The 20,261-nt window shown below is 45.9% G+C and overlaps 1 protein-coding gene across 1 annotated transcript in view; it reads left to right on the top strand.

The window, feature by feature from the left end:
- MAST4 (microtubule associated serine/threonine kinase family member 4) overlaps positions 1–20,261 on the top strand; it is a 192,558-nt gene that overhangs the window by 17,311 nt on the left and 154,986 nt on the right. Inside the window, exon 3 of the mRNA XM_038765621.1 lies at positions 1,008–1,132. Within this exon, the coding sequence (XP_038621549.1) occupies positions 1,008–1,132 (125 nt within the window). The remainder of the gene's footprint in view (positions 1–1,007; positions 1,133–20,261) is intronic.

The raw sequence follows: 20,261 nt of genomic DNA, 5'->3' as shown, positions 1-20,261 counted from the left end.
AATAATAATAATAATAGTACTGGTATTTAAGTGCATACTATGTACCAGGAGCTGTGATAAGTGCTGGGATGGATCCAAACACTGTCCCTGTCCCACATGGGGCTCACAGTCTTAATCCCTGTTTTCCAGATGAGGGACCTGAGGCCCAGAGAAGTGAAGTGACTTGCTTAAAGTCACACAGCAAATGAGCGGTGGAGCCGGGATTAGAACCCATGACCTTCGGACTCCAAGGCCCACGGTCTTTCGACTACCCCCAAGTGCTCTCTGTTACGACCCCTTGGAAGGATCGAGGGCCCTTTCAGCTTGGGAGAAGCAGCGTGGCTGAGTGGAAAGAGCCCGGCCTTTGGAGTCAGAGGTCACGGGTTCAAATCCCGGCTCCGCCACTTGTCAGGTGGGTGACTTTGGGCACCTCACTTCACTTCTCTGTGCCTCAGTTCCCTCATCTGTAAAATGGGGATGAAGACTGTGAGCCCCCCGTGGGACAACCTGATCACCCTGTAACCTCCCCAGCGCTTAGAACAATGCTTTGCACCCAGTAAGCGCTTAATAAATGCTATCATTATTGAGAAGCAGCGTGGCTCCGTGGACAGAGCACGGGCTTTGGAGCCAGAGGTCGTGGGTTCGAATCCCGGCTCCGCCACGTGTCTGCTGCGTGACCTTGGGCAAGTCACTTACCATCTCGGAGTCTCAGTCTCTGTGAGCCCCACGCGGGACAACCTGATCACCTTGTATCCCCCCAGCGCTTAGAACAGTGCTTTGCCCATAGTAAGCGCTTAACAAATGCCGTTATTATGATTTCTAGACTGTGAGCCCAAATGTTGGGTAGGGACCGTCTCTATATGTTGCCCACTTGGACTTCCCAAGCGCTTAGTACAGTGCTCTGCACTCAGTAAGCGCTCAATAAATACGATTGATTGATTGATTGGAGCCGGGGAGGGCGAGGCCAAAGCCGGCCGATTATGGTTTGTGTCCCCAATGTTTTTCTGCCCTTTTTTTCCCTCCCACAGGCCGCTACCTGCTCCCCAGCGGCTCCGCGGAACGGCCATGGCTGAGCGCGGCCGGCCCAACCAACCTCGTCCGGATGCGCAGCCAGGCGCTCGGCCAGTCGGCGCCCTCCCTCACGGCCGGCGCGGTGAGTGTGATGAACGCTGGGCTCTGGGTTGGGGTCATTCATTCATTCATTCATTCATTCATCAAGCGCTTCCTTTGTGCAGAGCACTGTACTGAGCGCTTGGGAAGTCCAAGTCGGCAACATGTAGACACGGTCCCTACCCAGCAACGGGCTCACAGTCTGGAAGTAATAAACATATTTATTACTCTATTTATTTATTCATTTATTTATTTTACTTGTACATTTCTATCCTACTTATTTTATTTTGTTGGTATGTTTGGTTCTGTTCTCTGTCTCCCCCTTTTAGACTGTGAGCCCACTGTTGGGTAGGGACTGTCTCTATGTGATGCCAATTTGTACTTCCCAAGCGCTTAGTACAGTGCTCTGCACATAGTAAGCGCTCAATAAATACGATTGATTGATTGATTGATTGGAAGGGGGAGACAGACAACAAAACAAAACACGGAGACAGGTGTCAAAATTGTCAGAACAAATCAATCAGTCGTATTTATTGAGCGCTTACTGTGTGCAGAGCACTGTACTAAGCGCTTGGGAAGTACAAGTCGGTAGAATTAAAGCTACTTGAGACGCGTTTCCTGGTTCCCGCCGGGCTGCTCGGATACTACTCCCGAGCTTAGGCGGTGGCTTCACTCTTAAGGAGCTCGTCCCGGGCTATCTTTGTTTTTTGGAATTCACTTTTCCAAATCATTTTAGTTGTCGATCCCTGAATTCCTCCGAGGCTGGAGATGGCCAATTTTTCAGACCCGGTGACCCAGCCTGCCCGTCGCACCCTTGATGCGGCTTTGCTCCGGTTCGCGGAACGGAAAACTGAAGATTTTTCGATTTGGTTTTTGTCACCCCTTAAGTAGGCCCGGAATTCTGTGGCGTTTTGGCCGCGGACACACTCCGGACCCGAAGAGAACCTAACCCAGGGGTGGGCTGGACGTCCAGGCCCGCGGGCTGCGGGACCGCCCGGAGTGGATGGGGATGTTATTCATTCATTTATTCAATCGTATTTATTGAGCGCTTACTGTGTGCGGAGTACTGCCGCGTGGCTCGGTGGAAAGAGCCCGGGCTTTGGAGTCAGAGGTCATGGCTCCACCAGTTCATCATCATCATCAATCGTATTTATTAAGCGCTTACTATGTGCACAGCACTGTACTAAGCGCTTGGGAAGTACAAATTGGCAACATATAGAGACAGTTGTCAGCTGTGTGACTTTGGGCAATTCACTTCTGTGGGCCTCAGTGACCTCATCTGTAAAATGGGGATTAAGACTGTGAGCCCCCCGTGGAACAACCTGATCACCTTGTAACCTCCCCAGCGCTTAGAACAGTGCTTTGCACATAGTAAGAGCTTAATAAATCCCATCATCATTATTATTATTACTAAGTGCTTGGAAAGTACAGGTTGGCAACAAATAGAGAAAATCCCTACCTAGGCTCACAGCCTAGAAGTGGGGGAGATATCCGGGCCGCGGTTCCAAGGGTGGGCGTCTCTGGCTGCTGACCCCTGACCCCCACACCCACAGCGTGGCTCAGTGGAAAAGAGCCCGGGCTTTGGAGTCGGAGGTCATGGGTTCAAATCCCAGCTCTGCCAACTGTCAGCTGGGTGACTTTGGGCAAGTCACTTCACTTCCCTGGGCCTCAGTTCCCTCATCTGGAAAATGGGGATGAAGACTGTGAGCCCCCTGTGGGACTAAGTGATCACCTTGTAACCTCCCCAGCGCTTAGAACAGTGCTTGGAATGCCCTCCCTCTGCACATCCTCCAAGCTAGCTCTCTTCCTCCCTTCAAGGCCCTACTGAGAGCTCACCTCCTCCAGGAGGCCTTCCCAAACTGAGCCCCTTCCTTCCTCTCCCCCTCATCCCCCTCTCCATCCCCCATCTTACCTCATTCCCTTCCCCACAGCACCTGTATATATGTATATATGTTTGTACGTATTTATTACTCTATTTATTTATTTATTTATTTTACTTGTACATATCTATTCTATTTATTTTATTTTGTTAGTATGTTTGGTTTTGTTCTCCGTCTCCTCCTTTTAGACTGTGAACCCACTGTTGGGTAGGGACTGTCTCTATATGTTGCCAACTTGTACTTCCCAAGCACTTAGTACAGTGCTCTGCACACAGTAAGCGCTCAGTAAATATGATTGATGATGATGATGATGCTTTGCACATTGTAAGCGCTTAATAAATGCCATCATTATTATTATTATTATTACCCCACCCTCTTTTTTTTAATGGTATTCGTTACGCACTTACTGTGTGCCAGGCACTGTTCTAAGATCCAAGCTAATCAGGTTGGACACAGTCCCTGTCCCACATGGGGCTCACAGTCTTAATGCCCATTTTACAGATGAGGGAACTGAGGCCCAGAGAAGTGAAGTGACTTGCCCAAGGTCACCCAGCGGACAAGTGGCAGAGCTGGGGTTAGAACTCATGACCTTTTGAGTCCCAGGCTCAGACTCTATCATCATCAATCGTATTTATTGAGCGCTTACTGTGTGCAGAGCACTGTACTAAGCCCTTAGGCCTCTTACTCTCAGCCATGCAATCCCGCTCCCTGAACGTAGCTGGCTAGCCAGGATGCTCTTTATTAGGTGCTGAGCTGTACCAATCAATCAATCAATCAATCGTATTTATTGAGCGCTTACTGTGTGCAGAGCACTGGACTAAGCACTTGGGAAGTCTAAGTTGGCAACATATAGAGACGGTCCCTACCCAACAGTGGCCTCACAGTCTAGAAGGGGGAGACAGACAACAAAACAAAACATATTAACAAAATAAAATAAATAGAATAGATATGTACAAGTAAAATAAATAAATAAATAGAGTAATAAATATATTGATGGGGGGAGCAGAAGGCTTAGTCCTGGAAGGCCTGCTGGAGGAGGTGAGCTTTCAGTAGGACTTTGAAGGGGGGAGGTGTGCTAGTTTGGCAGATTTGAGGATTTTGGCAGGTGGTCAACGTGGGGCCAACAGTCCTGGCCGCTCTGGGCGCACCGGCAATCAATCAGGGCCTATTTCTTGAGCACTTTGAGCGGAGCACTGAACTGAGCGCCTGGCAGAGTGCGAGAGTAGACGCATTCCCTGCCCTTGAGGATCTTACAGTGTACTGTGGACGAAAAGCATCATGAACTCTGCTTTGTGTTAAGGGTATGTCAGAGACAAGTTTATTACTACTGAAGAGAAGTAAATCTTTGTACAGATTTATTACTCTATTTATTTTACTTGTACATATTTACTATTCTATTTATTTTGTCAGTGATGTGCGTCTAGCTTTACTTCTATTTATTCTGGTGACCCCTGACAACATGCTTTGTTGTCTGTCTCCCCCTTTTATAATAATAATAGCATTTATTAAGCGCTTACTATGTGCAAAGCACTGTTCTAAGCGCTAGGAAGGTTACAAGGTGATGAGGTTGTCCCCCGGGGGCTCACAGTCTTCATCCCCATTTTCCAGGTGAGGGAACTGAGGCCCAGAGAAGTGAAGTGACTTGCCCAAAGTCACACGGCTGACAATTGGCGGAGCCGGGATTTGAACCCATGACCTCTGACTCCAAAGCCCGGGCTCATTCCACTGAGCCACGCTGCTTCTCAGTCCTTTTAGACTGTGAGCCTGTTGTTGGGTAGGGACCGTCTCTATATGTTGCCGACTTGTACTTCCCAAGCGCTTAGTACAGTGCTCTGCACACAGTAAGCGCTCAATAAATACGATTGAGTGAATGAATGAATCGTTATTATTATTATTACTATCCTCTCCCCCATCCCAAGTTGGGAAAACCTTGAGTCATCCCTCTGGCTCTTGTGTCTGTCATATTTCTGTGGTCTTGCTTCTGGTGCCTTCTCCCAACCGTTTAGTACAGTACTTAGCACCATTCAAGAGCTTCATAGATGCCCGTGAGGGATCTGGGGATTGTCTGGAGGTGTAAACACCCTGTTTCTGAGGACAAGTGGGTTCTAATCCCAGCTCTGCCACATAACAATAATAATAATAATAGTATTAAGCACTTACTCTGTGCTAAGCACTGTTCTAAGTGCTGTGGTAGATACGAGGTTATGAAGTTGTCCCACGTGGAGCTCACAGTCTTAATCCCCATTTTACAGATAAGGTCTCTGAGGCCCAGTGAAGTGACTTTTGCCCAAAGTCACACAGCAGACAAGTGGCGGAGCCGGGATTAGAACCCACCTCCTCCGACTCCCAAGCCTCTGCTCTTTCTGTGTGACCTTGAACAAGTCACTTCACTCCTCTGGGCCTCAGTTCCCTCATCTATAAAATGGGGATTTTAGACTGTGAGCCCTGTGTCGGACAGCGGCTGCGTCTAACCTGATAAGCTTGAGTCTACCCCAGAACTTTGTACAGTGCCTGGAACACAGACAATGACTCTCCTCCGCTTCAAAGCCTTATTGTACTTCCCAAGCGCTTAGTACAGTGCTCTGCACACAGTAAGCGCTCAATTAATACGATTGATTGATTGATTATTGAAAGCACCTCTCCTCCAAGAGGCCTTCCCTGACTAAGCCCCTCTTTTCCTTTTCTTCCACTCCCTTCTGCGTCACCCTGACCTGCCCCCTTTATTCATCCCCCCTCCAAGCCACACAACACTGAAGTCCATATCTGTAATTTTATTTATATCTGTTAACGTCCATCTCCCCCTCTAGAACGTAAGCTTCTTGTGGGCGGAGAATGTGTCCGTTATATTGTTGCATTGTAATAATAATAATGGCATTTGTTATTTCTCAATGGCATTTGAGAAGCAGCGTGGCTCAGTGGAAAGAGCACGGGCTTTGGAGTCGGGGTCATGGGTTTGAATCCCGGCTCTGCCAATTGTCAGCTGTGTGACTTTGGGCAAGTCACTTAACTTCTCTGGGCCTCAGTTCCCTCATCTGTAAAATGGGGATTAAGACTGTGAGCCCCCCCCACCTGATCTCCTTGTAACCTCCCCAGTGCTTAGAACAGTGTTTTGCACATAGTAAGTGCTTAATGAAAGCAATTATTATTATTATTATTTGTTAAGTGCTTACTATGTGCAAAGCACTGTTCTAAGCGCTGGGGAGGTTATAAGGTGATCAGGTTGTCCCACGGGGGGCTCACAGTCTTCACCCCCATTTTGACAGATGAGGGAAGTGAAGTGACTTGCCCAAAGTCACACAGCTGACAATCGGCGGAGTCGGGATTTGAACCCATGACCTCCGACTCCCAAGCCTGTGCTCTTTCCACTGAGCCACGCTGCTTCCCAAGCGCTCCCAAGCGCTTATTACAGTGCTCCGCAAACAGTAAGTGCTCAGTAAATGTGACTGACTGCCTAGTAAGCGCTTAACAAATAATATTAAAATAAAAGCATAGTGGGATGGACAGTGCTCTGCATACAGTAAGCATTTACTAAATACAATTTCTGGACAGCACATTTATGTTTAATAAATATGATTTCTAGACTGTGAGCCCACTGTTGGGTAGGGGCCGTCTCTATGTGTTGCCAACTTGTACTTCCCAAGCGCTTAGTACAGTGCTCTGTACACAGTAAGCGCTCAATAAATCCCCCTTTTAGACTGTGAGCCCACTGTTGGGTAGGGACTGTCTCTATATGTTGCCAACTTGGACTTCCCAAGCGCTTAGTACAGTGCTCTGCACACAGTAAGCGCTCAATAAATACGATTGAATGAATGAATGAAATACGATTGACTGAATGAAAGAAGCAGGCAAGGGCCAAGTGTGGTAGACTGAGTTTGATTTCCCGGGGAAGATTGTGAATACCTCCCTCTACCTCGTCCGGAGAGAGGGAAGTAAGAGCGATGAACATGGGGCTCTGTCTTGGTCACGTGTTGCTTTTTATTATTTATTTTCTTTGATGGTATTTGTTAGGCACTTACTACAGGCCAGGCACTGTTCTAAGCGCTGGGGTCGATAACCAGGTTAGACACAGTCCCTGTTCAAAGTGGGGCTCACAGTCGTAGTCCCCAATTTACAGATGAGCGGACTGCGGCCGGGAGAAGTGAAGCGACTTGCCCAAGGTCACCCGGGGGACAGGTGGCCAAGGCGGGATTAGAACCCAGGTCCTTCATCATCAATCGTATTTATTGAGCGCTTACTATGTGCAGAGCACTGGACTAAGCGCTTGGGGAGTACAAATTGGCAACATATAGAGACAGTCCCTACCCAGCAGTGGGCTCACAGTCTTAAAGGGGGAGACAGAGAACAAAACCAAACATACTAACAAAAGAAAATAAATAGAATAGATATGTACAAGTAAAATAAATAAATAAATAGAGTAATAAAGATGTACAAACATATATACAGGTGCTGTGGGGAAGGGAAGGAGGTAAGATGGGGGGAATGGAGAGGGGGAGGAGGGGGAGAGGAAGGAAGGGGCCTTCTGATTCCCGGGCCTGTGCTGTAGCCAGTGGGCCAGGTGTCCTGGAGTGCTTACTGTGTGCAAAATGCTGTGCAGGTCAACCGCGTGGGCAGGGCTTTTCTTGGGAGAACATAATAAAAATAGAGGGTTCAGTCCTGCCGTCAAGGCATATACAACCTACCGCGGAGAAATAGGGAGCCGTAAATTGTGAACCGTCCGTGGGAACAAAAGAAAAAGGGTAGAGATGACTGCTAACAGCAGCGGCCTAGTGGAAAGAGCTTGGCGTCAGTATTCAGAAAACCGGCTCCTGTCCTCGTGTCCCCGTGTCTGGAGTCCTGCGTGACCCAGGGCACGCCGCTTAACCTCTCTGAGCTCCAGTTTCCCTGTAAAATGGAGGTAAAACACCTGCCTCTCTACCTCCCAGCAATGCGTCTCAATCAATCAATCAATCAATCGTATTTATCATCATCATCATCAATCGTATTTATTGAGCGCTTACTGTGTGCAGAGCACTGTACTAAGAGCTTGGGAAGTACAAATTGGCAACATATAGAGACAGTCCCTACCCAACAGTGGGCTCACAGTCTAAAAGGGGGATTTATTGAGCGCTTACTGTGTACAGAGCACTGTACTAAGCGCTTGGGAAGTACAAGTTGGCAACACATAGAGACGGCCCCTACCCAACAGTGGGCTCACAGCCTAGAAGGGGGAGACAGAGAACAAAACCAAACATATTAGCAAAATAAAATAAATAGAATAGATATGTGCAAGTAAAATAGAGTAATAAATCCGTACAAACATATATACGTGAGCCCGCTGTTGGGTAGTGACCGTCTATATATGTTGCAACTTGTCCTGCCCAAGCGCTTAGTACAGTGCTCTGCACACAGTAAGCGCTCAATAAATACGGTTGAATGAATGAATGAATGAATGCCAAGAGACCAAAATGCTATCAGTGATGTGAAAGCGCTTTGGAAAAAGATGAATGAATCGTATTTGTTGAATGCTTATTTATTAACAATGGTAATAGTAATAGTGGCATTTAAGCGCTTATTATGTATCAGGCACTGTTCCCCCGTCTAGACTGTGAGCCCATTGTTGGGTAGGGGCCGTCTCTATATGTTGCCAATTTGTACTTCCCAAGGGCTTAATACAGTGCTCTGCACACAGTAAGCGCTCAATAAATACTCAGAGAAGCAGTGTGGTTCAGTGGAAGGAGCCCGGGCTTTGGAGTCAGAGGTTGTGGGTTCAAATCCCGGCTCTGCCGATTGTCAGCTGTGTGATTTGGGGCAAGTCACTTAACTTCTCTGGGCTTCAGTTACCTCATATGTAAAATGGGGATTAAGACTGTGAGCCCCCCGTGGGACAACCTGATCACCTTGTAACCTCCCCAGTGCTTAGAACAGTGCTTTGCACATAGTAAGCGCTTCATAAATGCCATTGAAAAGAATAAATAAATACGATTGAATGAATGAATGAATGAATGTTCTAAACACCGGGGTGGATACAAGCAAATTGTATTGGATGCAGTCTGTACGGAAAACAAGGTAATGATAGCTTTTATTAAGCGCTTACTATGTGCAAAGCACTGTTCTAAGCGCTGGGGAGGTTACAAGGTGATCAGGTTGTCCCGCGGGGGGCTCACAGTCTTCATCCCCATTTTCCAGATGTGGGAACTGAGACCCAGAGAAGTGAAGTGACTTGCTCAAAGTCACCCAGCTGACAGTCGGCGGAGCCGGGATTTGAACCCGTGACCTCTGACTCCAAAGCCCGGGCTCTTTTCCACTGAGCCACGCTGCTTCAGGTAGAGACTAGATGAACGGGTAAATGGTGTTGAGAAGCTGGCGTCTGTTGGTGGGCTGGGGACATCACAGCCCCCAAGGAGCCACGAGCTGAATCCCTCTTGTCAATCAATCAATCAATCAATCAGTCGTATTTATTGAGCGCTTATTATGTGCAGAGCACTGTACTAAGCGCTTGAGCACTGTCCTCCCTGCCGGTCACGGGGCTCCCTCGGGGACCGTCCTACATACGCCGGCTTGTCACTCTAGACTCGTTAATCTTAAACAACGTCATTAATGGACATTTTGTTTCATCGGAACTAATTGTGTTCTGCCTGAATCAAAACCAGGCAATTAGGGATCCCCGCAACCGTCTAATCAGAGCCGATAATAATAATCATTGTGGTATTTTGTTAAGTGCTGACTGTGTAACAGGCCCTGTACTAAGAGCCGAGGTGCGTACAAACAAATCGGGTCGGACACAGTCCCTATCCCACATGGGACTCATAATCTTAATCCCCATTTTGTAGATGAGGTATCTGAGGCACAGAGAAATGTAGTGACTTTACAGTAAGTGCTCAATAAATACCATTGAATGAATAATAATAATGATGATGGCATTTATTAAGCGCTTACTATGTGCAAAGCACTGTTCTAAGTGCTGGGGCGATTACAAGGTGATCAGGTTGTCCCACGAGGGGCTTACGGTCTTAATCCTCATTTTACAGCCGAGGTAATTGAGGCACAGAGAAGTTAAGTGACTTGCCCAAAGTCACACAGCTGACAATTGGCAGAGCTGGGATTTGAACCCAGGACTTCTAGACTGTGAGCCCACTGTTGGGTAGGGACCATCTCTATATGTTGCCAACTTGTACTTCCCAAGCGCCAATCAATAAATACGATTGATTGATTGATTGACTTATGACCTAAAGCCCGGGCTCTGTCCATTGAGCCACACTGCTTCTCCCCATGAATGAAGGAATGACTTGCCCAAGGTCACACAGCAGACAAGTGGCAACTGACATTAGACTTGTCAAATGTCTTCTAGTCTTCTAGACTGTGAGCCTGCTGTTGGGTAGGGACTGTCTCTATATGTTACCAACTTGTACTTCCCAAGCGCTTAGTACAGTGCTCTGCACACAGTAAGTGCTCAATAAATGCGAATGAATGAATGAATGAAATGTCTTCTAGACTGACTTCTAGACTGTGAGCCTGCTGTTGGGTAGGGACCGTCTCTGTATGTTATGTTGCCAACTTGTACTTCCCAAGCGCTTAGTACAGTGCTCTGCACACAGTAAGTGCTCAATAAATGCGAATGAATGAATGAATGAAATGTCTTCTAGACTGACTTGTAGACTGTGAGCCCGCTGTTGGGTAGGGACCGTCTCTATATGTTGCCAACTTGTACTTCCCAAGCGCTTAGTACAGTGCTCTGCACACAGTAAGCGCTCAATAAATACGATTGAATGAATGAATGAATGAAATGACAATGACAAATGACAAGTGGCAGTAGAACCCATGAGCTTTTGGCTCACAGGCCTGTGCTCTATCCAATAATAATAATAATTATGTTGGTATTTGTTAAGCGCTTACTATGTGCAAAGCACTGTTCTAAGCGCTGGGGTAGACACAAGTTGATCAGGTTGTCCCACGTGAGTCTCACAGTCTTAATCCCCATTTTACGGATAGGGTAACAGGCACAGAGAAGTTGAGTGACTTGCCCAAAGTCACACAGCTGACAATTGGCAGAGCCGGGGTTTGAACCCATGACGTCTGACTCCAAAGCCCGGGCTCTTTCCACTGAGCCACGCTGTTTCTCTTAATATTGCTTCTCAATATGCCCTGCTCTTGTCAATAATAGTAATAATGATATTTGTTAGGGGCTTATTATGTGCCAAGCCCTGTACTAAGCACTGGGGTAGATACAAGCTAATCAGGTTCATTCATTCATTGATTCAATTGTATTTATTGAGCGCTTATTATGTGCAAAGCACTGTTCTAAGCGCTGGGGGGATACAAGGTGATGCAGTTGTCCCAGGTGGGGCTCACAGTCTTCATCCCCATTTTCCAGATGAGGGAACTGAGGCCCAGAGAAGTGAAGTGACTTGCCCAAAGTCACACAGCTGACAAGTGGCAGAGCCGGGATTTGAACCCATGACCTCTGACTCCAAAGCCCGGGCTTTTTTCCGCTGAGCCATGCTGCTTCTTTAAACAGAAGATAAAGCAGATAGATAGATATCTATGGGTATCTGTGGATAATCAATCAATCGTATTGGTATTCGCATTGTGGATAGAGCAGAAGCTTGGGAGTCAGAGGACGTGGGTTCTAATCCCGGCTCTGCCACTTGTCTGCTGTGTGGCCTTGGGCAAGGGACTTCATTCATTCATTCAATCGTATTTGTTGAGCGCTTACTGTGTGCAGAGCACTGTCCTAAGCGCTTGGGAAGTACAAGTTGGCAACATAGAGAGACGGTCCCTACCCAACAGCGGGCTCACAGTCTTCACTTCTCTGTGCCTCAGTTACCTTCTCTGTGAAATGGGGATTAAGACCGTGAGCCCCTTGTGCAACAGGGACTGCATCCAACCGGGTTTCTTTGTATCCACCCTGCCTGGCACATAGTAAGCACTTAACCAATACCACAGTTATTATTATTATTATTATTATTATTATTATTATTATTTCTTCTGTTTTTCCATTGCTGGGATCTGCACAGCACCTGTATATATGTATATATGTTTGTACATATTTATTACTCTATTTATTTATTTATTTTACTTGTACATATCTATTCTATTTATTTTATTTTGTTAGTATGTTTGGTTTTGTTCTCTGTCTCCGCCTTTTAGACTGTGAGCCCACTGTTGGGTAGGGACTGTCTCTATATGTTGCCAACTTGTGCTTCCCAAGCGCTTAGTACAGTGCTGTGCACACAGTAAGCGCTCAATAAATACGATTGATTGATTGATAACCCTGCCGAGGGTCCAGAGGAAGGAGCCCAGGTCTGAGCTGGGGGGACTTGGGGTCTCATCCTGGGTCGCCTGGCAGCGGTCCGAGATCGCCCCGGGCCCCTCACAGCCTTTTAGACTGTGAGTCCACTGTTGGGTAGGGACTGTCTCTATATGTCGCCAACTTGTACTTCCCAAGCGTTTAGTACAGTGCTCTGCACACAGTAAGCGCTCAATAAATACGATTGATTGATTGATTTGTATCTGTATCTGTCAAATGTAAATTGGATCTGTAAAATTCATATCTGTAAAATGGGGATTAAGACTGTAAGCCCCCTGTGGGACAACCTCATCACCTTGTAACCTCCCCAGTGCTTAGAACAGTGCTCTGCACATAGTAAGCGCTTAATAAATGCCATCATTATTATTATTATTATTTGCCGCTGCTCACCTGCTGTCTCGTGGTGCTCTGCGACCCTTGGCAGGGACACTGTGCAAGACTCTGCGCTGCACACCATTGAAGCAGCGTGGCACGATGGAGAGACCCCGGGCTTGGGAGTCAGAGGTCGTGGGTTCTAATCCCGGCTCCGCCACTTGTCTACTGGGTGACCTCGGGCAAGTCACTTCACTGTGCCTCAGTTGCTTCAGATGTAAAATGGGAATTAAGACTGTGAGCCCCATGTGGGGTAACCTGATTACCTTGTATTTACCTCAGCGTTTAAAACAATGCTGGGCACATAGTAAGCGCTTAACAAATACCATTATTATTATTACAGAAAAGCAGCGTGGCTTAGTGGAAAGAGCCCGAGCTTGGGAATAAGAGGTCAAGGGTTCTAATCCCGGCTCTGCCACTTATCAGTTGTGTGGCTTGGGGCAAGTCACTTCACTTCTCTGTGCCTCAGTTTCCTCATCTGTAAAATGGGGATTAAGACTGTGAGCCCCACGTGGGGTAACCTGATTACCTTGTGTCGACCCCAGTGATTCGAGGCTTGGCGCATAGTAAGCACTTAATAAATACCATAATAATAATAATAATAAATCACATTATATAATTATATGCATATATAATATAATGTTAATATTATATTTGATAATATAATGGTATAATATATTTATAGCACATATTAATACGACACAATATAATTATATATAACATATTTATATTATATAATATTTTTATTATATTATATAATTATATATTATAATTGCAATAATAATAATTATTTTTATTATTATTATTAGTGGCCTAGTGGATAGAATTCAGGCCTAGGAGTCAAAAGGACGTGGGTTCTGATCCCGGCTCTGCCACTTGTCTGTTGTTACCTCCTCTGTAAAATGGGGATGAAGACTGAGCCCCAGGTGGGACAGGGACTGTGTCCACCCCTATTTGCTTGTATCCACCCCAGCACTAAGCATCTAGCACATAGTAAGCACTTAAATGCCATTAGACCGTGAGCCCACTGTTGGGTAGGGACTGTCCCTATATGTTGCAAACTTGTACTTCCCAAGCGCTTAGTACAGTGCTCTGCACACAGTAAGCGCTCAATAAATACGATTGATGATGATTAGAACATTCTGCCCCCAGTAGATGCCCAGCACGGCAGGGGTCGGAGCAGGAAGGAAGGTCATTGTCATGGCAGCATTGCCCAGGGGCCCTGGGCAACTGGACCGGAGACTGGCCCTGGAGAAGTATCCAGGGGGAGTGTAGGATAATAATAATAATAATAATAATAATAATAATAATGATGGCATTTATTAAGCGCTTACTATGTGCAAAGCACTGTTCTAAGCGCTGGGGAGGTTACAGTGTGATCAGGTTGTCCCACGGGGGGCTCACAGTCTTAATCCCCATTTTACAGATGAGGGAACCGAGGCACAGAGAAGTTAATAATAATAATAATAATAATAATGATCGCATTTATTAAGTGCTTACTATGTGCAAAGCACTGTTGTAAGTGCTGGGGAGGTTACAAGTTGATCAGGTTGTCCCACAAGGGGCTTGCAGTCTTCATCCCCATTTTACAGATGAGGGAACTGAGGCCCAGAGAAGTTGATAATAATAATAATAATAATGATGGCATTTATTAAGCGGTTACTATGTACAAAGCACTATTCTAAGTGCTGGGGAGGTTACAAGGTGATCAGGTTGTCCCACGGTGGGTTTGCAGTCTTCATCCCCATTTTACAGATGAGGGAACTGAGGCCCAGAGAAGTGAAGTGACTTTGCCCAAAGTCACACAGCTGACAATTGGCAGAGGTGGGATTTGAACCCATGATCTCTGACTACAAAGCCCAAGCTCTTCCCACTGAGCCATGCTGCTTCTCTAATAATAATGATGACATTTATTAAGCGCTTACTAGGTGCAAAGCACTGTTCTAAGCACTGGGGAGGTTACAAGGTGATCAGGTTGTCCCACGGGGGGCTTGCGGTCTTCACCCCCATTTTACAGATGAGGGAATTGAGGCCCAGAGAAGTTAATAATAATAATAACGATGATGATGGCATTTATTAAGCACATACTATGTGCAAAGCACTGTTCTAAGCACTTTGGAGGTTACAAGGTGATCAGGTTGTCCCACAGGGGGGCTCACAGTCTTAATCCCCGATTTACAGATGAGGGAACTGAGGCCCAGAGAAGTGAAGTGACTTTGCCCAAAGTCACACAGCTGGCAATTGGCAGAGCTGGGATTTGAACCCATGACCTCTGACTGCAAAGCCCGGGCTCTTTCCACTGAGCCACGCCGCTGCTTCTCTGCGTGAAAGGCGACAACCAGAGGTGAAGCAATCTAATCAATCAATCAATCGTATTTATTAAGCGCTTACTGTGTGCAGAGCACTGTACTAAGCGCTTGGGAAGTCCAAGCTGGCAACATAGAGAGACGGTCCCTACCCAACAGTGGGCTCACAGTCTAGAAGACTGTGTTCTAATGTTTAGAGAGGGAGACTGCGAGCGAGCCCCTCCTTTCCTCTTTTCCCACTCCCTTCTACGTCACCCCGATTTTCTCCCTTTATTCATCCCCCTTCCCAGCCCCACTTCCGTCCATATCCGTCATTTATTTAATTGTATTGACATCCGTCTCCCCCAGCTCTCGACTGTAAGCTCCTTGTGGGCAGGGGATGTGTCTGTTTATGGTCGTACCGTTGCATTATACTCTTCCAAGCGCTTCGAACCGTGAATTCAATCGTGTTTGAGGGCTTTTTGCGCGCAGAGCGCTGTACTGAGCACTTGAGGGAGTCCAGGGTATCAATAATCAATCAATCGTATTTATTGAGCGCTTACTGTGTGCAGAGCACTGTACTAAGCGCTTGGGAAGCCCAAATTGGCAACATATAATGGGCTCACATTCCCCACCCCCTGCCAGCGCTTGTCCGTGTGACCTTGAGCCGGTCACCCACCGTCCACCTTCCCGGCCGGAGAGGCCTCTCTCCCGCCGCGGGGACGTGTGACGGAATGTCTGGCGGAGTGTGGTTTGTGTTCCTCTGCTGCTAGAATGCAAAATGGTATGGACGGAGGAATCAATCAATCAATCAACCCTATTTATTGAGCGCTTACTGGGTGCAGAGCACTGTATTAAGCGCTCGGGAAGTCCAAGTTGGCAACATAGAGAGACGGTCCCGTCCCAACAGCGGGCTCACCATCTAGAAGGGGGAGACGGAGAACAGAACAAAACATATTAACAAAATAAAATAAATAGAATAGATATCATCATCATCATCATCAATCGTATTTATTGAGCGCTTACTGGGTGCAGAGCACTGTACTAAGCACTTGGGAAGTACAAGTTGGCAATGCCGTGAGTTGGGGGGCTTATGGAAATTCTCGACAAGATTTTTCTTTTGCGCTTGGCGAGTTGAGTGCCGAGATCCTGGGGGAGGCTGGAGGGCGATCAAACAGTCAGGATTATTTATTAAGTGCCTACCATGTGCAAGAACACCATAGTAAGGCTCTTGGGAGAGTACAATATAACGGAGTTGGTAGACACGTCCACTGGTCACAAGGAACTTACACTGTGGAGGGGGAGACAGACATTAATAGGAATAAAAGACGGAGATGTCCGTAAGTGCTGGGGGGCTGAGGGAGCGGTTAATGAAAGCAGACCCAAGTGAGATGGGTCTCACTCGCTGAGCAGTGGCCCAGGGTGTGAGTTAATAATAATAATGATAATAGTAATAATAAATAATAGTATTAAAGTGCTTATTATGTGCCATTCATTCATTCAGTCGTATTTATTGAGCGCTTACTGGGTGCAGAGCACTGTACTAAGTGCTTGGGAAGTCCAAGTTGGCAACATATAGAGACGGTCCCTACCCAACAGTGGGCTCACAGTCTAGAAGGGGGAGACAGACAACAAAACATATTAACAAAATAAAATAAATAGAATAAATATGTATAAAGCGCTTGGGAAGTACAAGTTGGCAATGCCGTGAGTGGGGGGGGCTTATGGAAATTCTCGACAGGATTTTTCTTTTGCGCTTGGGGAGTTGAGTGCCGAGATCCTGGGGGAGGCTGGAGGGCGATCAAACAGTCAGGATTATTTATTAAGTGCCTACCATGTGCAAGAACACCATAGTAAGGCTCTTGGGAGAGTACAATATAACGGAGTTGGTAGACACGTCCACTGGTCACAAGGAACTTACACTGTGGAGGGGGAGACAGACATTAATAGGAATAAAAGGCGGAGATGTCCGTAAGTGCTGGGGGGCTGAGGGAGCGGTTAATGAAAGCAGACCCAAGTGAGATGGGTCTCACTCGCTGAGCAGTGGCCCAGGGTGTGAGTTAATAATAATAATGATAATAGTAATAATAAATAATAGTATTAAAGTGCTTATTATGTGCCATTCATTCATTCAGTCGTATTTATTGAGCGCTTACTGGGTGCAGAGCACTGTACTAAGTGCTTGGGAAGTCCAAGTTGGCAACATATAGAGACGGTCCCTACCCAACAGTGGGCTTACAGTCTAGAAGGGGGAGACAGACAACAAAACATATTAACAAAATAAAATAAATAGAATAAATATGTATAAAGCGCTTGGGAAGTACAAGTTGGCAATGCCGTAGGTGGGGGGGCTTATGGAAATTCTCGACAGGATTTTTCTTTTGTGCTTGGGAAGTTGAGTGCCGAGATCCTGGGGGAGGCTGGAGGGCGATCAAACAGTCAGTATTATTTATTAAGCGCCAACCATGTGCAAGAACACCGTACTAAGGCTCTTGGGATAGTACAGTATAACGGAGTTGGTAGACACGTCCACTGGTCACAAGGAACTTACACTCTGGAGGGGGAGACAGACATTAATAGGAATAAAAGACGAAGATGTCCGTAAGTGCTGGAGGGCTGAGGGAGGTGAATGAAAGCAGACTCAAGTGAGATGGGACTCGCTGAGGAGTGGCCCAGGGTGTGTGCTAATAATAATAATGATAATAATAATAATAAATAATAGTATTAAAGTGCTTATTATGTGCCATTCATTCATTCAATCGTATTTATTGAGCGCTTACTGGGTGCAGAGCACTGTACTAAGTGCTTGGGAAGTCCAAGTTGGCAACATATAGAGACGGTCCCTACCCAACAGTGGGCTCACAGTCTAGAAGGGGGAGACAGACAACAAAACATATTAACAAAATAAAATAAATAGAATAAATATGTATAAAGCGCTTGGGAAGTACAAGTTGGCAATGCCGTAGGTGGGGGGGCTTATGGAAATTCTCGACAGGATTTTTCTTTTGTGCTTGGGAAGTTGAGTGCCGAGATCCTGGGGGAGGCTGGAGGGCGATCAAACAGTCAGTATTATTTATTAAGCGCCAACCATGTGCAAGAACACCGTACTAAGGCTCTTGGGAGAGTACAGTATAACGGAGTTGGTAGACACGTCCACTGGTCACAAGGAACTTACACTCTGGAGGGGGAGACAGACATTAATAGGAATAAAAGACGAAGATGTCCGTAAGTGCTGGAGGGCTGAGGGAGGTGAATGAAAGCAGACTCAAGTGAGATGGGACTCGCTGAGCAGTGGCCCAGGGTGTGTGCTAATAATAATAATGATAATAATAATAATAAATAATAGTATTAAAGTGCTTATTATGTGCCATTCATTCATTCAATCGTATTTATTGAGCGCTTACTGGATGCAGAGCACTGGACTAAGTGCTTGGGAAGTCCAAGTTGGCAACATATAGAGACGGTCCCTACCCAACAGTGGGCTCACAGTCTAGAAGGGGGAGACAGACAACAAAACATATTAACAAAATAAAATAAATAGAATAAATATGTATAAAGCGCTTGGGTAGTACAAGTTGACAATGCCGTGGCGGGGTAGCTTATGGAAATTCTCGACAAGATTTTTCTTTTGCGCTTGAGGAGTTGAGTGCCGAGATTCTGGGGGAGGCTGGAGGGCGATCAAACAGTCAGTATTATTTATTAAGCGCCAACCATGTGCAAGAACACCGTACTAAGGCTCTTGGAAGAGTACAATATAACGGAGTTGGTAGACACGTCCACTGGTCACAAGGAACTTACACTCTGGAGGGGGAGACAGACATTAATAGGAATAAAAGACGAAGATGTCCGTAAGTGCTGGAGGGCTGAGGGAGGTGAATGAAAGCAGACTCAAGTGAGATGGGACTCGCTGAGCAGTGGCCCAGGGTGTGTGCTAATAATAATAATGATAATAATAATAATAAATAATAGTATTAAAGTGCTTATTATGTGCCATTCATTCATTCAATCGTATTTATTGAGCGCTTACTGGGTGCAGAGCACTGGACTAAGTGCTTGGGAAGTCCAAGTTGGCAACATATAGAGACGGTCCCTACCCAACAGTGGGCTCACAGTCTAGAAGGGGGAGACAGACAACAAAACATATTAACAAAATAAAATAAATAGAATAAATATGTATAAAGCGCTTGGGTAGTACAAGTTGACAATGCCGTGGCGGGGTAGCTTATGGAAATTCTCGACAAGATTTTTCTTTTGCGCTTGAGGAGTTGAGTGCCGAGATTCTGGGGGAGGCTGGAGGGCGATCAAACAGTCAGTATTATTTATTAAGCGCCTACCATGTGCAAGAACACCGTACTAAGGCTCTTGGAAGAGTACAATATAACGGAGTTGGTAGACACGTCCACTGGTCACAAGGAACTTACACTCTGGAGGGAGAGACAGACATTAATAGGAATAAAAGACGAAGATGTCCATAAGTGCTGGGGGGCTGAGGGAGAGGTGAATGAAAGCAGACTCAAGTGAGATGGGACTCACTTGCTGAGCAGTGGCCCAGGGTGTGAGTTAATAATAATAATGATAATAATAATAATAATAAATAGTTTTAAAGTGCTTATTATGTGCCATTCATTCATTCATTCAATCGTATTCATTGAGTGCTTACTCTGTGCAGAGCACTGTACTAAGCGCTTGGGAAGTCCAAGTTGGCAACATATAGAGACGGTCCCTACCCAACAGTGCGGAGACAGAGAACAAAACATATTAACAAAATAAAATAGAATAAATATGTACAAATAAAATAGAGTAATAAATAAAATAAATAAATAGAGTAATAGTGCCAGGCACTGTACTAAGCACTGGAGTAAATAAAAGTGCTTAGAAGGGGAGACAGAGAACAAAACAAAACATATTAACAAAATAAAATAAATAGAATAAATACGTGCAAATAAAATCAATGAATAGAGTAGTAAATAAAATAAATAGAGTAATAGTGCCAGGCACTGTACTAAGCGCTGGGGGAATAGTGCCAGGCACTGTACTAAGCGCTGGGGTAAATAAAAGCAAATTGTAGACTGTGAGCCCACTCTTCTAGACTGTGAGCCCACTGTTGGGTAGGGATCATCTCTATATGTTGCCAACTAGTACTTCCCAAGCGCTTAGTACAGTGCTCTGCACACAGTAAGCGCTCAATAAATACAATTGAAAGAATGAATGAAAGGAAATTGTGTTGGACACAGTCCCTGTCTCTTTTGGGGCTCACAGTCTTAACCCCCCACTTTACAGATGAGATAATAAAAAATAATAGTATTAAAGTGCTTATTAGGTGCCAGGCACTGTACTAAGCGCTGGGGT

Source organism: Tachyglossus aculeatus, chromosome 23 (genome assembly GCF_015852505.1).
Source record: "Tachyglossus aculeatus isolate mTacAcu1 chromosome 23, mTacAcu1.pri, whole genome shotgun sequence".
Classification (NCBI taxonomy): domain Eukaryota; kingdom Metazoa; phylum Chordata; class Mammalia; order Monotremata; family Tachyglossidae; genus Tachyglossus; species Tachyglossus aculeatus.
This window is presented reverse-complemented; position numbering and strand designations above follow the sequence as displayed.